The sequence below is a fragment of the Hypanus sabinus genome, chromosome 16, assembly GCF_030144855.1.
Source record: "Hypanus sabinus isolate sHypSab1 chromosome 16, sHypSab1.hap1, whole genome shotgun sequence".
Lineage (NCBI taxonomy): Eukaryota > Metazoa > Chordata > Chondrichthyes > Myliobatiformes > Dasyatidae > Hypanus > Hypanus sabinus.
The window spans coordinates 47,880,562-47,901,296 of NC_082721.1; the positions used below are offsets into that span (position 1 = coordinate 47,880,562).

At 43.8% G+C, this 20,735-nt stretch overlaps 1 protein-coding gene across 2 annotated transcripts in view; it reads left to right on the forward strand.

Moving 5' to 3' along the window:
- Window positions 1-14,900, forward strand: part of palm1a (paralemmin 1a) — a 379,936-nt gene extending 365,036 nt beyond the window's left edge. For both annotated transcript variants that reach the window (XM_059991689.1, XM_059991690.1), the window contains exons 7-8: window positions 6,553-6,621; window positions 10,499-14,900. In XM_059991689.1, coding sequence (XP_059847672.1) covers window positions 6,553-6,621; window positions 10,499-11,175 — 746 coding nt within the window. In that variant the 3' untranslated portion in view covers window positions 11,176-14,900. The remainder of the gene's footprint in view (window positions 1-6,552; window positions 6,622-10,498) is intronic.
- Window positions 14,901-20,735: the final 5,835 nt, after the last annotated feature.

A 20,735-nucleotide genomic window follows, 5' to 3' on the forward strand; every position in this document is an offset into this window, starting at 1 on the left:
AAACAGAATATACCTGGACTGGTTTGATGATTTGTGGTTTGGTGTTTTATACTTTGTCTTTTTGGCTCTTTTTTTGCCATTTATGTGGTTGGTTGTGTGTTGGGGGTTTGATGTTCTTTGACGGATTCCATGGCTTGCTTTTGTTGTTTCACAGCTGTCTGTGGCAAAGGCGAATTTCAGGGTTGTATACTGCATACGTAATAAATGTACTTTGACATTGACAACCTGGACCTCTAGTTTCCTCCCCATGAAGTCAATATCAGCTTCTTGGTCTTACTAATGTTTGGTAAGAGGTTGTTGTTGATTCTTCACAGCTTTCATTTGGGCAACAACAGTGGTGTCATCAGCAAACTTAAATATGGCATTGGAGCTGTGCCTGGCCTCACAGTCATGTGTAAAGCAAGTATGTGATAGGGCTAATCACACAGCCTTGTGGTGCACCTCTGCTGGTGGAGATTGTGGAGGAGATTTTGTTGCCAGTCAGAATTAATTGGGGTCCGCAAGTGAGGAAATCAAAGATCCAATTGCACAGGAGGTATTGAAGCCAAGATCTTGAAGCTGTCCAGATGTTCCAGGGTAAGTGACGACACAGTGAAGTGGCATCTGCTGTGGACCTGTTGCTCCAGTAGGGAAATTGGAATGGATCCAAGCCACTTCTCAGGCAGGAGTTGTTATGTTTCATCACCAACCTCTCGAAACACTTTATCACTGTGGATGTAAGTGCTGCTGAATGATTGTCATTGAGGCAGGTAACCACGTTTTCTTAGGCACCAGTATAACTGAAGCCCTGGTACCTGATCATGTTCAGGAATTACCATTACTTGTTTTCTCAGCATCCCCTTCTGCACTTCCCAACGGACTAGGAGTGATCCCCGGTCTAACAGTAATGGCAGAGTGAAGTGTGTATGGGTCTGTGAGGCCAAAGCACTTCCCAACGGACTAGGAGTGATCCCCTGTCTAAGTAATGGCGGAGTGAGGAGTGTATGGGTCTGTGAGGCTAAAGCACTTCCCAACGGACTAGGAGTGATCCCCTGTCTAAGTAATGGCGGAGTGAGGAGTGTATGGGTCTGTGAGGTTAAAGCACTTCCCAACGGACTAGGAGTGATCCCCGGTCTAACAGTAATGGCGGAGTGAGGAGTGTATGGGTCTGTGAGGTTAAAGCACTTCCCAACGGACTAGGAGTGATCCCCGGTCTAACAGTAATGGCAGAGTGAAGTGTGTATGGGTCTGTGAGGCCAAAGCACTTCCCAACGGACTAGGAGTGATCCCCTGTCTAAGTAATGGCGGAGTGAGGAGTGTATGGGTCTGTGAGGCTAAAGCACTTCCCAACGGACTAGGAGTGATCCCCTGTCTAAGTAATGGCGGAGTGAGGAGTGTATGGGTCTGTGAGGTTAAAGCACTTCCCAACGGACTAGGAGTGATCCCCGGTCTAACAGTAATGGCGGAGTGAGGAGTGTATGGGTCTGTGAGGTTAAAGCACTTCCCAACGGACTAGGAGTGATCCCCGGTCTAACAGTAATGGCGGAGTGAGGAGTGTATGGGTCTGTGAGGTTAAAACACTTCCCAACAGACGAGGAGTGGTCCCCCGGTCTAACAGTGGTGGCAGAGTGAGGAGTGTATGGGTCTGTGAGGCTAAAGCACTTCCCAACGGACTAGGAGTGATCCCTGGTCTAACAGTAATGGCGGAGTGAGGAGTGTATGGGTCTGTGAGGTTAAAGCACTTCCCAACAGACTAGGAGTGGTCCCCCGGTCTAACAGTAATGGCAGAGTGAAGAGTGTATGGGTCTGTGAGGCTAAAGCACTTCCCAACGGACTAGGAGTGATCCCCGGTCTAACAGTAATGGCAGAGTGAAGAGTGTATGGGTCTGTGAGGCTAAAGCACTTCCCAACGGACTAGGAGTGATCCCCGGTCTAACAGTAATGGCAGAGTGAAGAGTGTATGGGTCTGTGAGGCTAAAGCACTTCCCAACGGACTAGGAGTGATCCCCGGTCTAACAGTAATGGCGGAGTGAAGAGTGTATGGGTCTGTGAGGCCAAAGCACTTCCCAACGGACTAGGAGTGATCCCCGGTCTAACAGTAATGGCGGAGTGAGGAGTGTATGGGTCTGTGAGGTTAAAGCACTTCCCAACGGACTAGGAGTGATCCCCGGTCTAACAGTGGTGGCGGAGTGAGGAGTGTATGGGTCTGTGAGGTTAAAGCACTTCCCAACGGACTAGGAGTGGTCCCCCGGTCTAACAGTGGTGGCGGAGTGAGGAGTGTATGGGTCTGTGAGGTTAAAGCACTTCCCAACGGACTAGGAGTGGTCCCCCGGTCTAACAGTGGTGGCGGAGTGAGGAGTGTATGGGTCTGTGAGGCTAAAGCACTTCCCAACGGACTAGGAGTGATCCCCTGTCTAAGTAATGGCGGAGTGAGGAGTGTATGGGTCTGTGAGGCCAAAGCACTTCCCAACGGACTAGGAGTGATCCCCGGTCTAACAGTAATGGCGGAGTGAGGAGTGTATGGGTCTGTGAGGTCAAAGCACTTCCCAACGGACTAGGAGTGGTCCCCCGGTCTAACAGTGGTGGCAGAGTGAGGAGTGTATGGGTCTGTGAGGCCAAAGCACTTCCCAACGGACTAGGAGTGATCTCCGGTCTAACAGTAATGGAGGAGTGAGGAGTGTATGGGTCTGTGAGGTCAAAGCACTTCCCAACGGACTAGGAGTGATCCCCTGTCTAAGTAATGGCGGAGTGAGGAGTGTATGGGTCTGTGAGGCCAAAGCACTTCCCAACGGACTAGGAGTGATCCCCGGTCTAACAGTAATGGCGGAGTGAGGAGTGTATGGGTCTGTGAGGTCAAAGCACTTCCCAACGGACTAGGAGTGATCCCCTGCCTAAGTAATGGCGGAGTGAGGAGTGTATGGGTCTGTGAGGCCAAAGCACTTCCCAACGGACTAGGAGTGACAGGAAGGGAGACTATCAAAGTTTTTGGCACGATATGAAACAGCTGGAGAAATAGCTGAGAAATGGTGGATGGACAAGCGTGAGGTGCTGCACTTAGGGAGGACCAGCCAAGGTAGGGTCATTGAGCAGTGCGGTAGGACAGAGGGATCTGGGAATACAGGTCAATAATCCCTTGAAACTGGTGTCACAGATAGATTGAGTCATAAAGAAAGCTTTCGACACATTGGCTTTCATAAATCAATGTATTGAATACGGGAGTCGGGATGTTATGTTGAAATTGTATAAGATATTGTTGAGTATTGTGTGCAGTTTTGGTCTCTTACCTACAGGAGAGAGTGAAGGAGTGCAGAGAAAACTTACAATAATGTTGCTTGGACTTGAGGACCTGAGTTACAGGAAAGGTTGAATAAATTAGGACTTTATTCCTAGAATTAGAAGATTGAGTGGAGATGCGATATACAAAATTATGAGGTGTATAGATAAGGTAAATGCAAGCAGGCTTTTTCCACTGAGGTTAGGTAGAAGTCATGGGTTACAGGTGAAAAGTAAGGGAACATGAGGGGGAACTTCTTCACTAAAAGGATGGGTGTAAGAGTGGAATGAGCTGCCAGCAACAAGTGGTGGATGTGCGTTCGATTTTAACATTTAAGAGAAATTTGGATAGGTGCATGGATGGGAGGGGTATGTAGAGCTACGGTCTGGGTGCTGGTCAATGGGACTAGGCAGATTAGTGGTTCAGCATGGACTAGATGGGTCAAAGGGCCTGTTTCTGTGCTGCAGTTTTCCATGACTCTATCACCTTGTGAATGCCAGTTTTGAGCTGTTGGATCAGTTCTGATTCTGTGCCATTAGTGTGGTTGCGTGTCATAGAATTTAAGAAAGGAATTGAGAAGGCAAAGAGGGCCATTTAGGATTAAGGAGTTTGAGGAGATTTGGTACATTGCCAAGGACTCTAGCAAATTTCTACAGATGTACGGTGTAGAGCATTCTGACCAGTTGCATCACAGCCTGGTCATACAGGATCCGATGTCCAAAGGAAGCTGCAGAGGGTTGTGGACTCAGCCGGTTCCATTCTGAGCAAAACACTCCCCACCATCAAGGACATTTGCAAAAGAACAAAGAATTGATTGTGGACTTCAAAAAGAGTAAGACGAGGGAACACACCCCAATCCTCATAGAGGCAGCAGAAATGTAAAGGGTGAGGAGTTTCTAGTTCCTGGGTGTCAACATCTCTGAGGAGCTAACTTGGACCCAGCATATTGATGCAATGACAAAGAAGGCAGCTATATTTCATTAGGAGTTTGAGGAGATTTGGTTTGTCACCAAAGACACTCACAGATTTCTACAGATGTACAGAGAGCATTCTAACTGCTACAGTGGAGGGGAGTGCTACTGTGTACAGAATCGAAATAGGCTGCACAAAGTTGTAAACTCAGTGAGATCCACCATGAGCACCAGCCTCGCCAGCATCCTGGACACCTTCAAGGAGCGATGCCTTAAAATGGCGGCATCCATCATTAAGGACCCCATCACCCAGGACATGCCCTCTTCTCATTTCTACTATCAGGAAGCGAGTACAAGGCACATTCTCAGCGATTCAGGAACTACTTCTTCCCCTCTGCCAACAGATTTCTGAATGGACAATGAATCCATGAGCACCACTTCACTATTTTTCCACTACTTATTTAATTTAACTTTTTACTTCTTTCTGTAGTTTGCAGTTTTAATTACTATGTATTGCAGTGTATTACTGCCACATAGCGACAAATTTTACAACGTTTGTTGATGATATTAATTCTGATTCTGACATTGTGCCTCAGGAAGACAGTATCATTATTAATGACCCTCACTGTCCTGATCCCATCTTATTACTACTGCTGGGAGGAGTAAAGTAAAGGAGCCTAAAGACCCGCACTCAATGATTTCCAAACATCTTCTTCCCCTCCATTATCAAACTTTCAAATGGTCCATGAATCCACAAAAACTACCTGGCACAAAATATTTACTTTTCGTAACTTATGGTAACGTTTTATGTCTTGCATTGTACGGCTGCCACAAAGCAACAAGTGTGACATTCTGTATGTTAGTGATAACATCCTGATCTTGAGAATCCTTGAAACTTTTTATTTATATTGAAAGAATCAAAATCAAGATGATTACCGCTGTCTTAAATGATGAGAGATTTGTTGCTCTGCAGCAGCAATACAGTGCAAAAACATTAAAAATTACCATAAATTATATAAATAATAATATAACCAGCAAAGTAAAAATAAGTTTTATATTCATGAGTTTATGGACCATTTACAAGCTGATGATGGAGGGGAAGAAGCTTTTATTAAAATACAACAGGCCATGGAGTTGATGCCTGCCACAGTGCCACTCATCGAGAGTTGAGTGAGATGGTGTTGGGTAAAGTTGCCCATTGAAGCTACAGGATCAGCAGCTAACTTGGCACAACACTTTACAATAAGTGTTGCTACACCCCATCTGGCTGGCTGCCGGCTTGGTCTAGAGTAGACTAACAGGTGCCACAACTGGTTAACAGAAAGACATTGCCCTGGGAACACTAATTGCCGCCTGGGCCCACACCTGCTGCCACGCAGCGCTACCCAGAGACAACATCAAACAATCATAATCCCACAACATCCCTCCCAGTATTCACCCCCGCAGAGCCAGGGTGCAGAGCGTGGTGCTAACCTGATCACGCAGGCACAGCCCTGGTGATGGAACAGCACATCGACATCTTCCAGATGCAGTCTCTTAATCAAGTAAACTTTTTGTCCCTTTCTCTCCTTTTGTTTTTTCTTTCCTGTTGTGGTTTTTTTGTCCATCTCTGACTCATATCCATTCATCTCCTCTGTCTTTCAGGTTGTTTAATCTTTTCCAACCTCTTCATCTCTAGCTCTCCCTTGCTCTCTACTTTCCCCATTCTCTCTCAATCCCTCTATTCTGTAATTTTGTTGTCTCTCTCCACTACTTTTTTCTTTCTTTCTCTTTCCTTCTCCTCCTCCTCCCCCCACCTCCGCACCTCATTCCTATCAGATTCCCTCTTCTCCAGCCCTATACTTCCCCTCCCTCCCCCTCCCAGTTTCACCTATCAATTTGTGTTTCGTCTTCCCCTCCGCCACTTTCTTGCTCTGACTTCTCATCTCTTTCTCCAGTCCTGATGAAGGGTCTCAGCCCGAAACATCATTGGTTTACTCTTTTCCATAGATGCTGCCTGGCCTGCTGAGTTCCTCCAGCATTTTGTTTGTGTTGCTCGGATTTCCAGCATTGGCAGGTCTTCTCTTGTATGTAATACACTCCCCATTGTATTCTTTGTATTACACCCTTTATTACACTCTTTATTCTTTGTCAACAGTAAAATCTCACAGAAGATTAACACATACAATTGGCCCATTTTCTTCTCTCCAAACGTATCAGTGTTTGCGACCTGATCAAATGTTAGCAAATTACACACAACTATTGTGAAGAGAACTATTATTCCCAATGCCAAATTGCACCTTCTTTTCAAGATTCCCTCTGTCTGTAACCTTTGACCCTCATTAGCTGTGGTGAAATACTGTGTTGACTAAACAGACCTCGTTTAACCTGTGCCCTCTCTATCTGCAGAGCTGGAGAAGCACCACAGTAGCCCAGTGGCCAACAAACCTGAGGGATGCACAGAAAAGATGAAAGCTGGTAAGAGGAATGAGTATGCAGGTTTTATTCTCCCATCCTCCAGCTACCCCTTCACAAAGGGAGCTTCCAGATTCACCGGCTCCTGTAACAACCTGTGGCTGGGTCTGCAACATCTCCCAGTCTGAGCTCAGAAAGAAAGTGCTCATAGCAAAGCAAGGCGGGGAGCTGAGCGTGAACCTGAATATAACTAGCTGGGTAAAACCACACCGGGTGAGCGCAGCCCCTTGGCAGGCTGTCGATGGCACAGGAAGGAGAGCTGCTGCCTCTCAGCTCGAAACCAGGTCATGTCCATGTGGAGTTTGTGTGATAATGTGGATTTCCTCCCACATCTCAGAAACACAGAGTTTGGTAGGTTAATTGGCTGTAGTAAGTTGCCCCTATGTAGACTGGGGTGGTTGGTAAATTATTAAATTGGCTTATTTTGTCATATGTGCCGAAGTACTGTGGAAAACCTGCCCTGTGTACCATCTACACAGATGGGTTCTTCACCGATGTGCTGAGATGAGAAAACAGTAACAGAGAAAGTGCAGTGTGAGGTCATAACAAGGGAGATTCTGCAATCAGTCCATTTTATTGTACTGAGGACCATTCAATAGTCTTACAGCCACAGGGTAGAATCTGCCCTTGAGCCTGTTTGTGCATACTTCAAGGCTTTTGAAGATTCAGGAATAGGCATATAAGGAGGAGCAGGTTATCTGTGAGCTATCCCTTCACTCCCTTTTCCACTCGTACAGACTCCACTCTTGGTCACTTTCCAATATTACTTCTGTTCTTCTCAAATCTACAGCATGTAAAGCCTGGGACAAGAGCTGCAGGAACATGGGAGTCGCTAGTCTCCACTCCTAACTGCGCATGCCTTCCCCTGACACTGAGATGCATTCCTGGAGCTCTGTGAGGGAGGGCGCACCTCATTTTCAGTGTGGGTCAGGGAGGCAGCTCTACACTGCCTCATGAAGGAGTGACAACACATTCTCCCTGTACCACCAATGATCAGAACCATAGACAGACACTGAGGGATTCATTGGCCTTAAACACTGAGCAATTGGCGTGACCAGGCTGAGTGAGGACAGTACAGGAATCCTTCCGGGGTGGAGTTTCTCCCTCTTGGATCATTTGTTGGAGGATACATCCAATACAGGGAAAAATCAAACACAAAGTCATCCAAGACCCTGCCATTCATTCTGAGCAAGATGCCTGCAGAGCTGGTCCAGTTACCTAAAGACCAGGGAACTGGTGTACGAGCACCTCAATCACAGAGTCCGACACCGCCACACCCCTCTCCCTCCGACACTAAGATACACTGCTGTTCAGCTGATGCTGACTGACGAGGTCTCTGCCCACTGGCTTAAAGTCCACTCTGCTTCTCAGTTTCTGCTGCAGTTGTGATGGCGGCTGCTGCCACCATCTGGTGATTGTGCAGAACAGCAAGGAAAGCCCACGGCTGATACCATGCTCACCAGATTTACATTCGGTTTAACGTACCGTCATGGTGCAATAAAATTCCTTGCTTGTGTGAAGCTCACAGTGTACATGGTAATATTAAATACAACAACAATCGCAAATCAGAAGAACAGTGCAGAGACAGTAGTGCAAACTGAGGTCGTGCAAAAAGAAATGCTAAAGTGACAGTAACGGAAGAGGTCAAATCACGGATTTCAGAATGCAACAGCACCATTGGGAAGGGGACATCAGAGAGGTGAATAGTTCAGGAGCCTGATAGCAGGGAGGAAAAAGCCATTCTTCACTCTGATTGTCATGAATTTCAAGCTCCTGTTTCTTCTCCAGAAAGTAGAAGAGAGAAAAGAGAACGGCCAGGCCAGCAGGCACCAACCAGCATGGGAGCATAGACTTCACACTGAAAACAAAATAAACACCAACACCACAGGGCCACTGGCACAGGCACTATAGGCTGCGGTGACTTACAGCAGCCTATGGGCAGCTCCATGGGCAAGACAACATTATCAGCATTTGAACTCATATACATGCACTTGGAATTCACTCAGGATCCTGGCTCCCACTGATTCTTAATCCCTACTATTCCCAATCCCGGTCCTGGTTCCAGCCACACACCCACAACGGATACTCCACAATCCATGTTGGGGCAGACACCAGGGGAGTGGACTCAGAAGAACAGTAGATGTTTACCACACACAACGGCCCCAGGAGTACAAGATCAGCAGACAGTAAGACAGTAGACAGTGAGAACTCAGTGTAGAATGGGCCAGAGAAGGTATAAAGGAAAAGAGAATGATGATGTAACAATCAAAGGAGGATAAGGCGTTCCCTATGGAATGTAGGTTTAAAAAGTTGAATAGGGAATATCATTTCCGACTTCTATCCCCACCCAAGCCACAGATCTGATTAACCCTTTTTTCCTTCAAATACTAAAGCACCTCCCACCACCCAACCCTGTGTCCTAGCTTGGCAAAGGGTGATGGACCACAAGGAATGTTCATGGGCCAAGCTGGCACCCATTGGGATGCTGCTGAACCACCTAGTTAGTTGTTGCAATTTGATGGTCCATGGTGGGATGTCATTGTGTATAACCAGCTGCTATCTTTCTGACTTTACAACACTGACAGTGAAGTGCTTGGAAAGCCCTGTGCTGATGAAAGTGTCTGCACAGGTGTGACAACTTTTCACCTGAGCGAGCTCTGACGTTTATTATAATGAACCTTGGTCAGTGAGTGATGCCTTTCGTTCTGCTCACTATTCAGACAGATACAACAAACAGCAGTTTAGCTCTGGTAGGATCTACGGTAAGAACCTTTTTTAAGGTTCTCGGGTGGACAGTTTAAGAGACATTTGGAAAGGTAAACAGATAAGTGGGGGTTTGGAGGGATATGGCCTAGGTCCAGGGAGAGGGACCAGGCAAAAGATCAAGTTGGTGGACTAGATGGGCCAAAGACCTATTTCTATTTCTGTGCCATAGGACTCTGTGACTGTGATTCTAACAGGCTCTGCTGATATGTAAGCTAGTCCACATCAGGAATGAGAGATGGATTCTCCCAGTGAAGACTGAAGCAACAGTACTGCTGCTGTCACAATTAAACAGCAAAAGGTCCCCTTCCACTTGTGACTGGTAATTGGTTGATTATTGTCACATGCTGAGATGCAGTGAGAAACTTGGTTCTGTACGCCATCCATACAGATCATTCCAGACATCGATACACTGAGGTAGTACAAGGGGAAAGCAGTAACAAAGTGCAGTACAGGCAGGCAATCGGGTGCAAGGGTCATGGCAAAGTAGATTGTGAGGTCAAGAGTTCATCTTCATTGTGCTAGAGGTCCATTCGGAAGTCTTATAATAGCAGCTTAGAATCTGTTCCTCAGCCTTAATGATCTGGGTTTTCAAGCCTGTCTGATGGAAGAGGAGAGAAGAGTGAATGTCTGGAGTGGGAGAGGCTTCTTTCCCACAAGGCAGTATGAAGTGTAGACAGCGTCCATGGAGGGGAGGCTGGATTCCATGATGGACTAGGCTATGTCCACGACTTTCTGCAGTTACTTGTCTCAGGCAGAGTAGCGGCATCTGAACAAGATGCTTTCCATGGTGTCTCTATAAAGATTAATGAGGGTCAACAGCGACATGCCAAATTTCCAAAGCGTTCTCAGGAAGTAGAGGCACTGGTGTGTTTTCCTGACCATTGTGCCGATGTGGTTGGACCAGGACAGGCTTTTAGTGATACTTTGTGTAGTTTATTCCCTCCAGACTATTCCTTGTAGGTAGGTAGTACCCACATAACTCCATTTCCAGCACTAATAACAAGAATGGACATAGTTTTCAATAACATTGGTGCAATGGTTATCTAGTCATTGAGGGCAGCTTTACACATTCTTCTCTCATTTGCTAATATACTGCTCCTTTACTGTTGGCCAGCAATGTTTGCAGTGGAAATTACTGTGGAGAAGGACAATGTGACAGGAGAGACTAAGGTTTTGTCCACCTCCAGCGTATCTCCCAAAAACCTCCACCAGCAAGGTGTCAAGGTCTACGAAGATGATCTCAAGGTGATCCATGAAGTACGCAAGGGTGATGGAGCAGCGGAAAATGGAGTCCATCTCCTGAGCACCACAGAGGTCGATGAGCTCATGCAGAAGGCAGACAAGGTGACAGACTACAGCAAAGCTGTGGTTCCTGAGGGGAAAGGACCTTCTGTTCAACTGGAGGCCAACAGTCAGTCACCAGGAAAGTGGCAGGCAGACAGGATAGCTGGTGAAAATCTTAAAATCCTTCAGAAAATGCCCGGAGATGGTGCAGAGCCCAGCAAAGACCAGCCAGTGACCATGATTTTCATGGGATACCAGGATGTGGAGGATGAGGACGAGACCAAGAAGGTCCTGGGCTATGACGGAACAGGGAAAGCAGAGCTGGTGGTAATTGAGGATGGTGACACCAAGAGCGAGCGGGTGGTGACAGGCCAGGCCCCGCCCAACGGCACAGCAGCCGAGCCCCCGGCCTCCGAGGAGAAGCCAGGTGGGAAGGAGAAGGAGGCAGTCGATGATACAAAGGATCTCAAGGAGAAACAGCGTTGTCAGTGTTGCATTGTGATGTGATTATGTGCTGTTATTACTCTAATGTACAGTTGGAATGTTATATGTCCATAGTCTTCATGTCTTCTAACACGTGCTTTTAATTGGGGATGCAAGGATCACAGCCAATTCATCATGATATCTCAAACACCTGCAGTTTTATATACATTTAATCAACATGGTTGAAAATATAAAAGCTAATTTGCTGAGGATTGTCCAGAACATCTCTTCCAAATCAGCTACACCCCACTTACACTTCCTTGATGATGTCATGACAACATTGTGATAGCCCGTTAAATTTATCAACAGCAGAAGCTGCATTAAAAAAAACATTGGGCAGTACAGAGAGGAAGTGAAGTTGCAGTTGACCCTTGAAATTGCACTTGGTCAAGCAGTAGGGCAGGCTGCTTTCCCAATTGCCATAGTGTTCCCCGTTTGAAAATCTGGTCATTCTTCATAATCTCATCCTATTGCCCTCAAGTTTTCAATTGGCTAAAAGGTCTCCTTCAGTAGTCAGCCAGATAAAAGTATTTTTTTCCCTCTAGGGTAGCTCATCAAAAGGCGTATGCTAATATACAGATCAACACTTGTAAAGATATACAGTAGCTAAATAAGAAAAACTAAAATTTTAAGAAATGGCAGACGAGCAAAGGAGGCAGAATGGGAGAAACTAAGAGATGTACACAAATGAACTTGTTTAAATTCAGCTTTTATGTAAAACAGAGTTAGTAAAGCAGTAATAAATCTACTGTAGATAATTCATGGTGTATCTTCATTAGTGAAAATAGAGTTTTATTTCAGTATGACAATCCCTGAAATAAAGCCAAACAATTCAGCAATGGGGGGGGGGGAGGGGGGCGGGGGACACATACGAGTTAAGAATAAAATGTTCAAAAGTTATTGTGGCGGTCAACTTCTGGTTTTACGTTCTGTCATCTGGTCCAGGACAAACGCTGGACCACATCCATAGTGTTTCTTCCTGCTCTTCCTTCAAATTATGTCCATCTTTCATTGAACCAGGGACCACTTAGTTTGGTTTTTCTAACTTGATGCCTTAAATCATCTGAATAAGCAAAAATAAATATTGATCTTTGATCATTTTGAATCATAATTAAGTTTTCAGAAGAGCTGAAATGTCCTATCGAAAGGAGAGCAGCTATTTTCTGTGAAAACTTTGAATAGATGAAGGAAAATCAACATCACTGGTCCTGGCGAACAGCCCTTCTGATGAGTTCAAAGCCAGCCACTTTCTGAGAGACCGGAAGCTCAATTTTTTTGTCACAAGGTCACTTTAATTCTTGTTCAAACCTCAGGTTTAGCGGTCAGTTAAATCACTGCAGGAACTCATTTATACAAACAGGAATCTCTAATCCTGATCATTTCAGCATCTAAGGTGAATAACTAGGTTGTTCCGCTTTGTCATAGGCTGATCTGATTAATCTATAATCAAACTTTTAAATCGTTGTCTGTTTAACAGACCACAGAATTAAAGAAAACCTTGCTTACATACATGCTGAATTCTGAATTTTTTTTTGCAATTCCCACATCAAAACTATACCTGAAATATCTTAGCAACTCTACAAAGTTATCTAAACTGGATTTTCTGAATCATTGCATCCCTAATTTGAATACACTTTTCTATGTCACACATAAGTCAGATCAACATATCTTATACACTGCCAGTCACCATGCACAACTCTCAATATTTGATGTGTAACAGTGGGACCATTTTATTTTTTCTGTGCATGTTCTCTAGCTGATTGCAGAACATTATGAAAGCTGTTAAATGACATTGTGTATTTATTACTTTACTGAAACCTGTCTGGAAGATTTTACATCACTAACTAACCTCCAACAACATGAAACCAGAGGCCGTTTGCAATGGCATCATTAGGTGAGGACTGTTCAGCTGTAGTAAGTGAAAGTACCCACTAGAAATCCTCTGAGTCAACCATTCCTCCAGATTAAAGAGTTGGGTGCAGCAAACTTTGATTTGTCATCGGTTCTGAACCCACGCCAGCCTAATCATAGATATCCTAAGACTATGTTGTTGAAGGACACACATCTCTCTGCTCCAGTGCCAAGTCCCTGAAGTTGCCTGTGGGAGAGAGGGAGAATGCAGACAGAAAGGAACTCATTTGACCACTATTCTCAGCAGTCACTTTTAATTGCTCTGTGATTTCACATGTACCAAAGACCCCATCACAATGAGAGTTGCTTCACTGGTTCAATTACAAGACAATCAAATTTCCCTTAAATAATTTCACAACTTTATTGCTCTGCTTGAACTGTAATGGAAAATTCATTCATATATATATCTATTTTTAAACACATTGCCTTGGGAATGGCATTAGCCATGTTATGGACTTCACTGAGCAATTGACCCAACAACAAGGATGTGATAGGCTCCATTGGACTTTATACCATTGAGCATGCTCATCAGAAGAATAAAGTAGTCCCATTTTATTCAAACACATTCCAGGGGCCTGTGGCACTAGCATTCTCACACAAATTCCCAAGTGTAGCACGTGTAAGCATAACACGCACTTCCTCGAAGAGTTGCACGCTATGTTTCTCGTGCGCTAATGGATTTCTGAGACTTGAGGCTACGGCTCTCTGTACCAGAGAGGTAAATATCATTCTGAGTGCAGATTTCCATCACGTGTCGGAAGTTAGCCTTTGTAACTAGTCTGTGTTCTTAGTTGTTGCGTGCTGGTATGAGCTATGTTGTAAAGATGGAAACCCTTATCAATTTCTTCTCTATCACACCCCATTCCAAAATCCTATGGCATATCAATGGATTCTTTAGGAGCTTTCAAACAGCATATTGTCCAAAAGACTATCTTACAGCATTAACCGGATAAAGGATTCCTATTTGTAAACCATACAAAGGTGCACACAGAGTGCTTTAATTATAAATTGCAAATGTTTGTCTAACTTTGTTTTAAAATGAAGGCTTTGTTTTTTTTTAAAAAAACAGAACTCTAAGTTGCCATTGAAAAAAGAAAATGTAATGCATATATTTTTGTTATGACATCTTATATTTACTCTTGAGTTGTGGTGTGCTCTTCACCCACACACCCACGCACTTCAGTAAAGCTAACTGAGGTGTCCAAATGCTTACTTGGTAAATCATAGTCTCTGGACTTGTACAGGATGAGTTATACATGCTGTACAATGTTTGCTCTATGTTACAGAATCTAAGCAAATCCTACAGGATGAATTCGATGCCTACAGAGTTTTTTTTTTGAGAGGGAAGGTTGTATGAGGAATGCAATACAGTTCACTCCCTTTAGGAGCACACGCCAACAGAATGTGTGGCAAGTCCTAGCGGAATATCAGCTATGCATACAGCTCTCTCCCAAGTCTCCTCTTTCACAGATAGACCTTCAACAACTAACAGGACATTATTGGATAATGCTGGCAACCTGCACCACTGACATGATTCAGCACAAGAGCTTGTTCATTTCACTTCTAATCAGGGATTGACACAGAGTGAGTGTCTGAAAGGTCTCTAAGCAGACCTTTCAGAAAGCAGAAAGGTCTCTAAAACACAGTGTTTCATTTGATGCTCGCATCAGACCATAATGGAAAAAGAAACAAAATTTTAAAAATAAAAGTCATGGAGCTCCCATGCTCCTAGGTGGAGTCAACTGTATTTCATTATTTGAATCAATGTGAAATTCAATATGCAAAAATGTATAGCAATCAAAAATAAAATCTAGATGTGGTTAAATGGAGTGCATTAATGTGAGTAAATCTAGAGCAAGATTTCAAACAAAATTTAAAGTTCAACTGAAAATGGGATCAGGAACCCATCCAAATTCCTCCCAGTAGTGTTTGACTGATTATCACCGTTGCTGGTTTTCTGGGTAAATGTGTCTCCAGTTTTGCAGATGCTTTAATATCTAAATGTTCAGGACTAACCATGTGTTAGATGTGTGCAGCTTTGCAAATTCCCACAGATGGAAAAGTAAGTCCATAAGACACAGAAGCAGAATTAGGCCTTTTGGCCCAGAGACTGTTCCACCATTTCATTATGGCAGACCCAATCTCCCACCTTCTCCCTCTGCCCCTTCATGCCCTGACTAATCAAGAATCTATCAACCTCTGCCTTAAATATACCCAATGAGTTGGCCTCCACAGTCATTTGTGGCAACAAATTCCACTGCTCTCTGGCTAAAGTTCCTCCTCATCTCTGTTCTAAATGCTCATCTCTATATTCTGAGGCTGTGTCCTCTAGTATTAGACTACCCCACCATAGGAAACACCCTCTGCAACTCTGCTCTATCAGCCTTTCAAAATTCGATAGGTTTCAATGAGATTACCCCCTCATTCTTCTCGATTCCGGTGAGTACAAGCTTAAGCTCTCCTTATATAAGCCTTTCAGTTGCAGAATCATTTTTGTGAACCTGCTTTGATCCCTCTCCAACATAAGGACATCATTTCTAAGGGACCCAAACTGTTCACATACTCCAAATAAGGCAGCACCAGTGCCTTAACATCAAACCCTCGCTTTTGTATTCTAACCCTCTTGAAATGATGGCAACATTGCATTTGACTTCCTCAGCACTGTCTCAACCTGCAAATTAACCCTTAGGGAATCCTGAATGAGGACCCCCAAGACCCTTTGCAACTCAGAATTTTAAACTTTTTCTCCCATTTTGAAAATAGTCTATGCTTTTATTTCTTCTACCAAAGTGCATGACACTTCCTGACACTGTATTCCATCTGCCATCCATTCTCCTAATTTGTCTACCTTCTGCAGACACCCTGCTTCCTCAACCCTATTTGCCACTCCACCTATCTTGGTATCATCCACAAACTGGGCCACAAAGCCATCTATTCCTTCATACAAATCATTGATCTATAAAGTGGCTATAAGCAATATTCACCCACACCCCCTTCCCGGAAGTTTTCATGTTTTATTGTTTTACAACATTGAATTGCAATGGATTTAATTTCACTTTTTTGACATTATTCAACAGAAGCAGAATCTTTCATGTCAAAGTCAAAATAAATTTCTACAAATTAGTCTATTAGAATTATTAAATACAAAATAATTGATTGCATAATTATTCACCCCGTTCATCAGTATTTAGTAAATGCATCTTTGGCAGCATATGCAGCCTCTAGATAGATAGATCTATCAGCTTTGCACGTCTGGACAATGCAATTTTCTCCATTCTTCTTTACAAAATGCTCAAGCTGTTAGATTGCATAGATTGTGAGTAAACAGCCCTTTTCAAGTCCAGCCACCAATTCTCAATTGAATTGAGATGTGAACTCTGACTTGGCCACTCCAGGACATTAACTTTTTTGTTTTTAAGCTATTTCTGTATGGCTTTGGTTTCATACTTGTGGTCATTGTCTTGCTGGCAAACACATCTTCTCCTAAGTTACAGTTCACTTGCAGTGTGCATCAGGTTTTCCTCCAGGATTCCATTGTATTTTACTGCATTCATTTTATCCTCTTCCTTCACAACCCTTCCAGGGCCTGCTGCAGTGAAGCATCCCCACAACATGAAGCAGCCACCACCACCATACTTCACAGTAGGGATGGTGTGTTATTGATGATGTGTGGTGTTTGGCTTATGCCAATAATAACGTTTAGTCTGATGGCCAGAAACCTCAAATTTGGTTTCATCATACCATAGAACCTTCTTCCAGCTGACTTCAGAGTCTCTCATATGCCTTCTGGCAAACTGTAGCCTAGATTTCATGTGAGTTACCCCCCCCCCCCCCCACCTCACCACCACACCCAACAGTGGCTTTCTCTTTACAACTCTTCCATAAAGCTGCGACTGGTGAAGCACCCGGGCAACAGTTGTTGTATGCGCAGTCTCCCCCATCTCAGCCACTTGAAGCTTGTAAATCCTCCAGAGTTGTCATAGATCTCTTGGTGGACTCTCTCACTAGTCCCTTCTTGTACAGTCACTCAGTTTGAGGATATCCTGCTCTAGGCAGCTTTATAGCTGTGCCATATTCTTTCCATTTCTTGATGATTGATGGCTGTACCCCAAGAGATATCCAGTGACTTGTCAATCTTTTTCTATACATCTCCTGACTTGTGCTTTTCAATAACCTTTTCACAGAGTTGCTTGGATCTTCAGGGTGTACCTTTTGCCAGAATACTGATTCACCAGCAGATACAGGTGTATTTTTACTACAGCCAATTGAAAAACCTTGACTGCACACAGGTGATCTCCATTTAACTAATTATGTGACTTCTAAAACCAATTGGCTGCACCAGTGATGATTTGGTGTATCATGGTAAAAGGAAATACATATTTATGCAATTAATTATTTTGTATTTTATATTTGCAATTAATTTAGATTTGTAGAAATTTGTTTTCATTTTGATACCAAAGAGTCTTTTTCTGTTGATCGGTGTCAAAAAAGCCAAATGAAATCCACTCTGATTCAATGTTGTAAAACAATCAAACATGAAAACTTCTGGGGGTGGGCAGTGAATACTTTTTATAGGCACTAATGTAAAAAGAAGCGGTCCCAACACATACCCCTGTGGAACACCACTAGTTACCAGCAGCCAACCAGAAAAGGTTCTCTTTATTCTCACTCTGCCACCTGCCAATTAGCCAATGCTCTATCCAGCCAGTATATTTAATACCATGAGCTCTTAACTTGTTAAGCAGCCTTATGTGTGGCACCTCGTCAAAGGCCTTCTGAAAATCCAAGTACACAACATCTACTGACTATCCTTTGTCTATTCTTCTTGTTAATTCTTCAAATGCATTCCAACAGATTAGTCAGCCAATATTTTCTCTTCAGGAAATCATGCTGACTTTTGGCTTATTATATCATGTGCCTCCAAGTACCCTGAAACCACATCCTTAACAAATCGACTCCAACATCTCCACTAACTGACCTATAATTTCCTTTCTTTTGCCTTTCTCCTTTCTTGAAGAGTGGAATGATGTTTACAATTTTACAGTCCTCCAGAACCATGCCAGAATATATTGATTCTCAAAAGATCATTACTAATGCCTACACAATCTCTTCAGCCAATCTTTTCAGATCCAAGTGACTTATTTACATTCAGACTTTTCAGTTTATCAAGCACCTTCTCCCTAGTAATGGCAACATCACTCAGTTCTATCCATGACACTCTTGAATCTCTGGCATACTGCTAGTGAAGGGTAATGCAAAATAGTTATTCAGTTCATCTGCAATTTGTCATGTCCCCCATTACTACCTCTCTAGCATCATTTTTTTAGCAATCTGATATCTACCCTCACCTCTATTTTGCTCTTTATATACCTGAAGGAGCCTTTGATATTCTCTCTAATTATTATTGACTAGCTTAGCTTCGTATTCCATCTTTTCCTTCTTTATGACTTTAGTTGCTTGCTGTTGATTTATTTATTTATTTAAAAGGCTTCCCAATCCTTTAACTTCCCACCAATTTTTACTCTATTTTATACCCACTTTGGCTTGATCCTGCCAAAGAATACTTCTTTGGGATGCACCTATCCTGCGCCTTCAAAATTGCTCCCAGAAATTCCAGCCATTACTCCACTAGCATCCTTGCTAGTGTTGTCTTCCAGTCAATTTTGGCCAGCTCCTCTCTCATGGCTCTAATTCCCTTTACTCCACTGCCATACTGATAACATTTGACTTTAGCTCCTCAAGTTGCAGGGTGCATTCTATCATATTATGCTCACTCCCCCCCCCCCCCCGCCCCAAGGGTTACCTTAAGCTCTCTAATCAATTCCAGTTTGTTGCACAGCACCCAGGGGACTATCACAAGTTACTCCAAAAAGCCAAGTCGTATGCATTCTACTAATTCTCCCTCGTGAGATCCAGCACCAACTTGATTTTTCCCAATCTACCTGCATATTGAAATTCCCCATGACTATTGTAACATTGGCCCTTTGACATGCATCTCCCATTGTAATTTTAAAACCACATCCTTGCTACTGTTTGGAGGTCTGTATACAACTCCCATCAGGACCTTTTTACTGTTGCAGTTTCTTAGCTCGACCCACAATGATTCTATGCCTTTCGATCCGATGTCACTTCTAAGGTTTTGATTCCATTTTTTAAATCAACAGAGCGACCCCACCACCTTTGCCTAACTCCATTCCTTTCAATCCAGTGTGTATCCTTGGACATTAAGCCCCCATCTATAATCTTCTTCAGCCACAACTCAGTGATGCCCAAATCATACATGCCACCTTGTAACTATGCTACCTCATCTACCTTATTTTGTATACAGCACGCATTCAAATATAACACCTTCAGTCCTACATTCATCACCCTTTTCAACTTTGCCCATTTTTTACATTGCAGCTCATCCTGTTAACTGAAATTTTTCCCTTTCCTCACCTCGCCTTGCTAGCAGGCTCACTGCATACCACCTCTGTTTATAAGCCCATCCTCAGCCCTAACACTCCACGTATTGTGACCTGGCTAGGTTGATCTCAACTCTAGTGATCTTTGTCCTTAACCCCTGGTCCCATTGATTGTCCTAGATCCAGTGACACTGGTCCCATTGATTTCCCTGGATTTGGTGATCTTGATCACATCAATTTCCTTGGATTTGGCCTTCCCCAACTTTCCTGGATCACTTGATTCTGATCCTGTGGATTTTCCTATCACAATTTATTTGAAGAATCTGATGCTCCATTCCTGAGTTTAGAACTTTAGTTGATGTCCACATTCTTTGTAATGTACTGAGTTCAAATACAGAATAGTAACTCACAGCTGGTGTGCAGCAACTGAACACATCTGATGAAATCTTCAGGAATTCTATCTCCTTTTAATAATTTGCTTTAGGTTTATCAGTCCTGCTTGATAACACAAGTAAACCTCATCTGACACCCCTCACTTCCGACTGCTGCCTTTTCTCATTGGCTGGATGATGAATGATGCAGGTTATGTAACCCAGGAAGTTCTCTTTCATCCTTTCATCAGGTGTTTGAGAAGCAAGAAACCAGCACCACTGAAACTGGGTTGCCAGTAGGCCAGGTAAGCCACTTACAAGAGTACAGTTCCTTCTGCAAGATCAACAGCTACTTCTCAGAGAGAAGAGACTTGAGACCAAGGTCTGCACTCCTCCTTTGTGGACTCTGCTATGGTGAGTGAGGTGTCCTACCATGGTATTAGACCACAAGATGTAGAAGCAGAATTGGGCCTCTTGGCCAATTAGTCTGTTCCACCATTTGATCATGGCTGATTTATTTTCCCACTCAAGACTTCTCCTGCCTTCTCCCCATAACCTTTGATTTGCTTACTCATCAAGAACCATGAACCTCTGCTATAAACTCCAGTTCTCAGTGGTGGATCATGCCCTAGCCTGATATGCTAACTTGCCTTCCAGTGACAAACCCTCAGAGTCCTGATCAGCCACCTTCCACACACATGACATACATAAGAAATAGGAGCAGGAGTCAGCCATCTAGCCCGTCGAGCCTGCTCTGCCATTCAATACGATCATGGCTGATCTGGCCATGGACTCATCTCCACCCAGTCTCCAAGTGGTCACATCAAAGACAACATTCATATGGTGCCTTTCACAACCCCAAGATGTCCAAAGTACTTTACTATCAACAAGGTTTAGA